The following is a 10011-nucleotide window of genomic DNA, read 5'->3' on the forward strand; positions in this document are numbered from 1 at the left end:
TATCCTCCTTGGTGACGTGTCTATTCATGTCTTCTGCCCATTTTTTAATTGCATTGTTTGTCTGTTTGTTATTGAGGTGTTGGAGTTTTCTATAAATTCTGGAGATAAGTCCCTTGTCAGATATGTCATTACCAAATATTTTTTCCCAATCTGTAGGTTCTCTTTTGACTTAGGCTATCAATCTTTATGTGTTCCATTTCACTTTTGACAATTTTCAAATTTCCTAGATTCATACTACATATATTCCAGGTTCTGATTATTAATGGATGCTTGCAACTTTTTTTTTTTTTTTTTTAATTTTCATTTTGAGTTGTGCCACAACAGCAAATGAAGGCCCTGAAAGCTCTACTCCATCTACGTCATTAAGGTTGAGGAGGCAGCTCTTCCCCAGCTTTTCCTGTGTTACTATATTTTGAATGCCTTCCAACATGAGGGGCTCCTCTTCTGGCACTTTATCAGACAGTGTTTCTCTGCTTTTCATAAAGTTTTCCAGTAATTTGTTGGACAGTGTTTCACTGCTATTCATAACTGCCATTCAGTTGCCACTTTTTTCAGAAGTAGATGGCCCTGTCCTTCTTCCTAGTCTGTCTTACTGTGGAAGCTCTGCTGAAACCTCTCCACCATGGGTGACCCTGCTGGTATTTGAAATATTAGTGGGATAGCTGCCAACATCACAGCAACATGTAAACCACCATAGTACGACAGAATGATAGAGGAGTGGTGGGTGCTAGTTGATTAGGTTCTATTCAGAGTTTTTCTCTAAAATCTTGCATACCGTAATTCATTTGGTACAATCCAAGTTCTTTAAGGCTTTAGCTTTGTTTGAAGCTTAGCATTCCTACATTGATATGATTCTTACATATTTCCGTTATAGGCACGTCTGCTTTTTAAAGAGCTATACATCGATCCATCAAAAGTTCATAATTTGTTGCAACTGGGATTTACAGCACAGGAAGCCCGGCTGGGCCTGAGGGCATGTGATGGGAATGTGGATCATGCAGCCACTCATATCACCAACCGCAGAGAGGTACTGGAACCTGTTTGGCCCTGCCTGGCTGAGGCTCTACCATGTTCTTTGAGTGGGTTGTGAAGGTTAAGACAGTTAGATTTTATTTTCTGGGATGCCTTAGTTCTCTTGCATATGCAAGAACATAAAAAGGTAATTCCGTGGTCAGTATTAATAATAAAGAACTCTCTGTCACTCTGGTGGTGTAGTGCCTAAGGCATTTCACTGCTAATCAGAAGGGTGGTGGTTCAAACCCACCAGCCGTAGTCAACTCAATGGCAGTGAGTTTTTTTTTTTTTTTTTTAGTGGAAAGTAAGGAGAAACTTTTAAAAAAATTATATCAATTATTTGACAGTACAGTTTCCTTAGTTTTATTTCCTGATGTCATATGGCAGGTAGCTCATTGATATGGTTATACACACAATCTTCTGTCCTTTTTTAGGGGAAGAAATCATAGTGTATTCCTGGAAACCATTGTAAAGGGGACTATTTTTCCATGAAAGCTATTTTTCCTATTATAATTTAGGCATATTCTTGCCTAGAAACATGAGTCAAATGATAGGAATAATTAGCATAATATTATGAAAGCAAAGTTATAAAAACTATGATCATTTAAAGTAGTTAGAATTAAGAACATTGAAAAAATGTAAAGTTTAGATTTTGGAGTTAGAGGGAGCCTTAGCAAATCCAGCATGCCAGTTTTACAGTAAAGAAACAGGTCCTGAGAGAATGATGGGATATTTAGGAGTGGAACATTTTTCTTCTCTCTGATACAAGAAGTAGAAACTAGATTTTCTCATAGGTCCTTTCTAGGTATAAACTCTAGCCGTAGAAGTCTCTGGAGTCTTTTTTTCATTTATATGTTCTCTCCTTTTTCCATTTTGCTCAATACCAGGATTACTGGAGAAAAAAAGCAGCCTGAGATGGTATTTGAAAGGGGGAAGGAGAGCCCAGTGTGCTGGGTGGGAGTAGATGGCGGCCAGTCCAAAGGGGGTTTAGATTCTTCTGGCAGTGTTATCTTTCTCTCCCATAGTCAATTATCTTTCTCTCTCTCTCTCTCTGCCCTGACTGCTCTCCTAGATCATGTTCCACTGGGTCTTGCTATAGAAGTCAGTGAGAAGGTAAAGGCAAACAAAACAAAACAAAACAAAAACCCACTGTCATCGAGTTGATTCCAACTCATAGTGACTCCCATTGGTTCTTCTAGGCAGTAAATTTTTACAGAAGTAAATTACCCAATCTTCCTTCTGCAGAGTGGTTGGTGAGTTTGAACTGCCAGCCTTCTGGTTCGCAGTCAAATGTCTTAGACACTGTGCCACCAGAGGTCTATGAAAAACTAAATCCTGTGTGTTTGCATTTTACATAGTCTAATTCATTACTAACAGGCAAGCAAACATTGCTGATACTGCATTTGTTACTTGACTATTACTTGATTATCTACATAATTTTATAAGGAGCTCTGGTGGCATAGTGCCTAAGGTATTTGACTGATAACCAGAAGGCTGGTATTTCAAACCCACCAGCCACTCCTTGGAAGGAAGGTTGGGCAATCTACTTCCGTGGTGATACTGCCTCGGAAACCAAAGGAGGGGTCGCTATGAGTAGGATCTGACTCAATGTCCATGTGTTGTGTGTATAATTTTATTACATTTGGAAAGCCAGTGTTTTAAAAATAGATAGTCTGAAAATAATTCTCATTATAATCATTCCTTACATTTGTATAATATTTTATAAAACATTCTCAGAATCATGATTTCATTCACTTCTGCCTGTGACCTCCTCTGAGGCCAGTAGGGCAAATTATTCTTACTTTACAAATAAAGAAAATTTGTTAAAAGCAAAAAAAAAAAAAAATTAAACTGGCTTAAACAAAAAAGAAAAAGGGAATTTAAAGGCTGGAAGTGGGATAGATTTTAGCATTAGTTGATACAATGGCATTGAGAACGTAGTTTTTGTCTCTTCTCTGCATTTTCCTGTGTTATCATTGTCATCTGATCACACCAAGAGAGGGATAAGCTATATCCCAGAAGTATCCTTGGCTTCTCACCATGAACCAGTCACCGGCCAGAGTAGTGCCACAATCTGATTGGTTTAGGTCTCTGACAAGAGAGATAGGATTGCCCTCATTGGCACAGGCCATTAAAGGTCTATGTCTGGAGCTGGCCAGTCTCTCCAGCCTTAGGGAGAGGTAAGTGGATGTTGGGAAGACAAACACAGTGTCTCCTAGAATGTAAACCTAGGTGGGAGCCTAAGACACTCTAGGTTTGACCATCATGTCACCAAGCTGTGTGTAATATATAATTCCTAAAAGTGTAGTTATCATGCGATGTGGCCCTGAATGCACAGGCTACTTTCTCACTTGGTAGAAGAAAGTGAGCCTGAATAAGCTATGGTGCTGACATACTTAGAAACCATGAGAGGTTTTTATGGGTGATTGTGACCATCCATGGCCTTAAGCCCTGACCTCAGAGCCTCATTCTCTCAGGAAGTCTAATTTCTGTATATCTATCAAATATTTCAGTATCGTACTCAGTCATTTATTTGGTCTAATTTATTTTTGTAGCTCTTTCTATTATAAAAAGGAGTGTCAGAAAGTAATTTCCTCAGAGTGTTTACTCAAATGGTTAAAAGAAACCTGGCTTAGACAGCATTACTTTTGTAATTAAAGGAAAAGTGTTCTTTGAGAGTGCAGAAGCTTTCGCTCCAGTTTCCCTGGCAGCTCTGTGACCTTGGCAGGCTTCTTAACTTCTAGAAAGATTTGTTTCTTCATTAACAAAATGATAAGGTTTCATGGTTTTCAAACTTGTTTTCTATTTAGCAGCATTTTCATGCAGTGCCAAGTTTACAAAACTTAGAAAACTAAGTTTTCTACAAAAATTAGAACTCTTCTGATTGGGGTTGAGTAGGAGGTGGGAAGAGACCAGAACTGTCTCTCTGCCTCAATTGTTAGGCTCCTGCAGCAACCCAAACACCTCTAAGAAAACAGTTGAAAACCAGTGGGTTAGATAATCTCTGCTGCCAGCTAACTTTTACCATTCAATAAGTTTTACATGGAATACTAGTTTCTAGGAGGCACCTAAGACCTTTCCACTCAGAGTTTGGTTAGTGGATATGCAGCAGATGTCCAGGGGCCCTACGTCCCCATTTGAACAAGATCCTAGAGGGTAGATGAGAGGCTGAGGAGTTTTCTCACCAGCACAGGAGCTTTTCTTCTCCGTTTCTCAGAGATGGTCAGTCCACTTCTGGCTGCTTTCAGTGGCTGGGGCTTGTGGAGTTCCAAGCAACTTGTTCAGCCACCAGATAGTGAAAATTTTGCCAAGCTCCTTCTTTCCTTGGGCGGAAGTCTCAGACTTCACTGGCCCTTGGAGAGGCACTCAGACTCTCAGCAGACCTCTTGCCTTCTAGCATGTGCCTTCTAGCACACATGCCATGCTGTTTGAGTGGAGGGAATAGGTAAAGAAGGTTCACCCTTCTTTCTCCTATTTTGTTTTTCACTTTCCTGGCAATCTGGGAATCCTACAGAGCATAGATTTAGAAGACTTTCTGTGAAACATTAGTGTCTAACTCAGTGTGACTTTGCTGTTTTCCTAAAGGAATTGGCCCAAATAAAGAAAGAGGAAAAGGAGAAGAAAAGGCGCCGCCTGGAGAACATCAACTCGTTGAAAGGAATGGGCTACTCCACACATGCGGCGAAGCAAGCCCTTCGCCAGGCCAGCGGGGACCTAGATGAAGCCCTGAGGGTAACCCCTCACCCCTTTTTGTCCAGCTTCCTCCTGCTGATTTTATGTATAGGTAGCTCCCGGGCCCTTCATGGGTTCATGGCGCCCATGATTGGGGGCCATCTCTTTTTTTTTTAAATGTTTTTTCATTGTGATTTGGGTGAAAATTTACAAAGCAAATTTGTTTTACTCTCCACGGTTCATGCACTTTTGGTTTTAAGCCCTGATTAAAATTCCAGCCATAAATTGGAGCTCTCCTCCAATCTCTTCCCCATGACTACCCTTTCCCTGTGCTCTTCTTATCTGTGCATTCCTGTCTGACAAGCTTTCCCTCTGTGCAAATGATGCCCTTCTGATGTGTCAAAGTTGATTGATCTAGAAAGTGCATACTCCCTAGGGTGGTAGGTAGGTGCATCTTCCTGGGGTAGGTGTTCTGTTTGTAGGCCTTTTTGCTGTTTGGCTGAGAGCTAATCCATGGATATGAGTCTAGTTTCATGCCCGAAGGATAACCTGGGGTCATAGTCTAAGGGGTTCCACCAGTCTCTATCTACCTGTAATTCTGGTCATTTTGTGTTTTTGAATTTTGTACCACAGTTTTCCTCCCACTCTATCCATGATCTCTAATTTTGATCCCTTTCTGAATGGTTGGCGTTGGTATCCAGGCACCATCTAGTTCTTCATGTCTCAGGGTCATGAAGGCTGAGGTTCCCAGGGTTCATCATATCTTTGGACTAATTGTTTCCATATGACTTTGATTTTCTTCACTCTTCTTTGCTCCAGATGAAGGGAGACCAATAGTTGTATCTTACATGCCACCTGAAAGCTTTTAAGAATGGCTGGGGGCAATCTCTTAATTCCTGTTTTTAACCTAAGGGTCAGCCAATTACAGAGCCTAAGTGGTGAGTTCAGCTGGGAGCCTGGCTAGTTCTCCTTGGGTCAGGGACACAGCATTCCTCCACAACTTAGAGGAGCCCCCAGGCAGGACTTTTTGTCAGATTTCATTTTGTAGCAAAAAGTTGAATAGTAAATGGGCATAACTTCCAAATGGAGGAAGGGGGCACTGCATTATAGTTAAGCTTCCATTGCTGGGAGAATGGTCATTAAAGTTTTTAATATAATTTTTTTGAATTAAAATTTTTATTTGAATAAAAACCAAACCAAACCCACTGCCATTGAGTCAGTTCCACTCATAGTGCCCTATAGGACAGAGTAGAACTGCCCCATAGGGGGTTTCCAAGGCTGTAAATCTTTACAGAAGCAGACTGTCTCATCTTTCTCCTGCAGAGTGGCTGTTGGGTTTGAACCACCAACCTTTTGGTTAGGAGCCCAGTGCTTTAACCACAATGTCACCAGAGCTCCTTTTTAAATTTGAACATCTAGCTTTAGTACTTACGAAGTTTTTTTTTTTTTTTTTAAATTCTTGGTGACAAAACTAGTTGGAATCCAGATGAGTAGTAATTTTACTTTGGTCCATTTCCTTTCCAGGGTCACTATAAGTCAGCTACAACTCAACGCAGTGAGTTTGGCTTTTTGTTTTTTAATTTCCTTTCCAAGTGTTGTTCAACATGCATATTAAATCCATAATAGAGGCAGGTGTGTGCTGAGTTTCAGCTGCTTGAAGTGAGAATAGTTTCTACCCTCAGGGACCCTCAGATTAGTGGGCAGACAAACACAGAGCACAATGAGATAAGGGCTGCTGTGGGGTGAGCACAGGGTGGGGGGTTGGGGAAGGCTTTCAGAGTAGAAGGTTGGGGGCTGAGTAGTAAGGATATTGGGAGTAGGCCTGGCAACGGGGAGGAGAAGGCTCTCTGGGTAGACGTAGCAACCAGAGGAAATGGCTGGCAGTGCCAGGGCTTCGTAGCAACTTCAGCTTTCCCCTTGAAAGAGCCTTATGACTGCCTCCTTTCCAGCGCTGTGGCAGCAGGGCGGCCTCCCCCACCTCACCTCCACCTGGCCCAGAGCAGGTATGGTCAGTTTAGCTGCTCCTTCCAGGACACCGTGAGCGTGGTAGGAATTCTGGGCCTCAAGTTAGGTTAGGAACATTCTAGAGGCATGGCAGGAGCCAGAGATGGGGCTGGGCAGGTGGACAGGTTCAGCACGGGAGGTATCATCTTGCTTGCCCTGGCCAGGAGTTCATATTTGACCCTGCAGGCAATTGAGAGCCATTCCCATTTTTGCCCTTTATGTTCAGCAGACTCTACCTGTTCCACTCCACAGACGGCCCCATAAGTCAGGGTTTTTGCTTTGTTTTAATTAATAGACTTGACATTTTAGAACAGTGTTACGTTTACCAGTAAAACAGATAGTACAGAGAGTTTCCATATACCACCTCCCCACATACACACATAGTATCTCCTATTAATATCTTTCATTCCTGTGGTACATTTGTTTGTCAGGCAGAATAGCATCATTGTCCTTAAGATGTCCTGTGCCTCTATTATTTTAACAGACATTTTTAATTAAAATTTTTAAATTAGAATATCTATTTATATTTCTTGTGTCGGAGAAATATATAAGAAGTAGGAAAGTCTGAATATCTATAGGGACAGATGGAGCTTAAAACTCATTTTTAGTCATACAAGTAGTACATAAATATAGGCTTATTGTAAAAGATTGAGCCAAAACAGAAGTGTTTAGTGTTAGAAAGGAAATTCCCCAAAAGGATTCTTTAAGAATAAATATTACGTGGCAGAGAAATTAAGGTCAAATAAAGTCTACCCTTTGCCTGATATTTTCAGCCTAGAGGGCGTGACCCCTTTTGAAGGATAAATGTATATTGAGTCACCCTGACCTGCTTAAGAACCCTTTCTTCTGTTCATAGTGCCTGTAACTCTTGGCTCTAGCATCTGAACTCTTTTCTTGAAGTACTTCTTCCACCTGCTATCTGTACCTTGCCCCTTCATACTTCCTTGGGAGAAGTGGTCATTTCCCGCCCCCTGGTTTGTCTTGTTCATCCTTCAAACCTCAATGCTGATGTTTGTTACCTTTTGTAGGAAGCACCTTTTGTTTGTTTATTATTATTTTTTCATTTTTGCAGTGTTCCCTCCCCTCCCCTCCCCTGCCACCCCTGGTTAGCAACAAAGAAAGTCTCCTTCCGTATATTAACCTTTCCTTGACTTTTTACAATAATGAACTAATACATTATTTGTCCTTCTGGGATTGACTTATTTCATTCAGCATAATGTCCTCCAAGTTCATCCACGTTGTATGGTGTTTTGCAGGTTCTACATTATTCTTTAGTGTAGCGTCTAAGGCATTTGACTTGTAACCAGAAGTCTGGCGGTTCAAATCCACCAGCCACTCCTCGGAAGGAAAGTTGGGCCATCTACTTTCGTAGAGATACCGCCTCAGAAACCCAAGGAGGGGTCACTATCATAATTGACTCGATGGCAGTGAATTTTTTTTTTTTTTAGAGTATTCCATTGTGTGTATGTACCACAGTTTGGTTATCCATTCTGTAGGAAGCATCTTTGAACAGTAGCCTCCCTGACCCTTAGCCTGGCCTAGGTGTCCCTTTTCTCTGCTTTCATATTACTCTTTGCAGAGCCCCTCACAGTGTCCTATATCTGACTGCTTGTCCTGCTACTTGACTGAGGATAGGAGCTGTGTCTGCTGTGCAGCTCACAGGCACTGAGTCTTTGTGATCAGTAAAGGGTATTCCTGTGTGTTTTTAGATTCTTCTCAGTAATCCACAGATGTGGTGGTTAAATGATTCAGATCCTGAAACCAACAGCCCTCAGGAAAGTCCTTCCCAGGAAAATATTAATCAAGTAAGTGATACTGCACTATGCTCCTCTGGGCTTGCTTGCCCAGCTTCATGCAGGTCTGGGTGAGGGAGGGTTGCGAGGTTGGCAGCAGGGCCAGGGCTGAGTGTGGGGCTGATTGTGTGGTATTGGAGCTCTGGAGGGACAGCGAGGCGGGTGGGGAGGAGTAGGAGGTGCTTCCTTAGAGAGCAGGGAAGGAAGACAAGTTTCTTCTTTCTTGAGGGTTTTCTCCTTTCTTACATGCATACCACTTTTTATTTATTTATTTTTGCAGTGTTTCCTCACCTCCTGCATACCACTTTTTACATCAACCTGCTTTTCTATTAGCCCCATCTATCAGCCTGTGACCTTAAGGGATATCACTGTTTCTCTGAAACACTGTCCAACTTTGTGCCCCAAATGATAAATGTCTACTTTTGCCAGCCCACACCCACAAATAAGTATGCCCAGTACATGTGGCAATTTAATTAATAGTAGTGGTAACTAGAATGTCCTAACCTTTTCCTATCAGCCCCTGCAGTTGGTTCCTGTTCCTAAGAGTGATATGTGCAGAATGGGCAGTGCTGTGCATGGAATGAAGCTGTGCTGGTTGTGCCTGTGGGTGACAGGGGTGTTATACATGGGACCAGAGGCCAGGACCAGCAGTGTAGGGCTGAGGCTGCTGCCACCCTGTGTCCTCTACTAGCTGGTGTACATGGGCTTTGATCCTGTTGCTGCCGAAGCAGCGCTGAGAGTATTTAGGGGAAATGTCCAGCTGGCAGCTCAGACCCTTGCACACAATGGTGGAAGTCTTCCTCCTGACCTGCAGCTCTCAGCAGAAGATTCTTCATCAACACCATCCACATCCCCTTCCAGTTCTGCAGGTATGTCTGCATGGGGAGTGGTCTTCCTAGGAAGAGGCTGACTTATCAGGAAGGTGACTTGGGCATATCTGCTTTGCAAGGCAGTGTGACAGAGTGGCCAGAAGGCCTGGCCTGAGGTTGACTTTAATCCATACAGTCATTCCATGGATTTTTCTTCTAATCTCACTTAACTCACTTACTACTATGATATTTTATTGTAGGTACTTCTAGTGCCTCAACAGATGAAGATATGGAGACAGAGGCAGTCAATGAAATATTGGAAGATATTCCAGAACATGAAGAAGATTATCTTGACTCAACTCTGGAAGATGAAGAAATTATTATTGCCGAGTACTTATCTTATGTAGAAAATATAAAGTCCTCAACAAAGAAAAACTAAATAATGAACAGAAATAAGTACTAAGTTTCTGCTTATAAATTCTATCATTATGCACAGTCTAAGCAGGCCTTCTTGTTTTCTTCTTACTTTCAAATCTGCTTTTGCTACAAGAATTATGCCTACTTAAGTATGTGGCAGGCAGGGAACAGAAGAGTGTGAAGTCAAGTGGAGAACCTGTGGTGGGTCCTGGCCAGTAATGAGTGATTCTGGGGGTAAACTTTCTTTGGCTTAACTCTTGCTATTCCTTCTGCCTTTGGGTTCTGCATCCCTCACTCCACCT

At 42.0% G+C, this 10011-nt stretch overlaps 1 protein-coding gene across 1 annotated transcript in view; it reads left to right on the forward strand.

The window, feature by feature from the left end:
* NUB1 (negative regulator of ubiquitin like proteins 1) overlaps positions 1-9731 on the forward strand; it is a 56203-nt gene extending 46472 nt beyond the window's left edge. The window contains exons 10-14 of the mRNA XM_042782216.1: positions 875-1027; positions 4600-4746; positions 8400-8495; positions 9175-9352; positions 9553-9731. Coding sequence (XP_042638150.1) covers positions 875-1027; positions 4600-4746; positions 8400-8495; positions 9175-9352; positions 9553-9731 — 753 coding nt within the window. The remainder of the gene's footprint in view (positions 1-874; positions 1028-4599; positions 4747-8399; positions 8496-9174; positions 9353-9552) is intronic.
* The last annotated feature ends 280 nt before the right edge of the window (positions 9732-10011 follow it).

This window comes from Orycteropus afer, unplaced genomic scaffold, assembly GCF_000298275.1.
Source record: "Orycteropus afer afer isolate SDZICR_OR568_19922 unplaced genomic scaffold, OryAfe1.0 scaffold00264, whole genome shotgun sequence".
Taxonomy (NCBI): Eukaryota; Metazoa; Chordata; class Mammalia; order Tubulidentata; family Orycteropodidae; genus Orycteropus; species Orycteropus afer.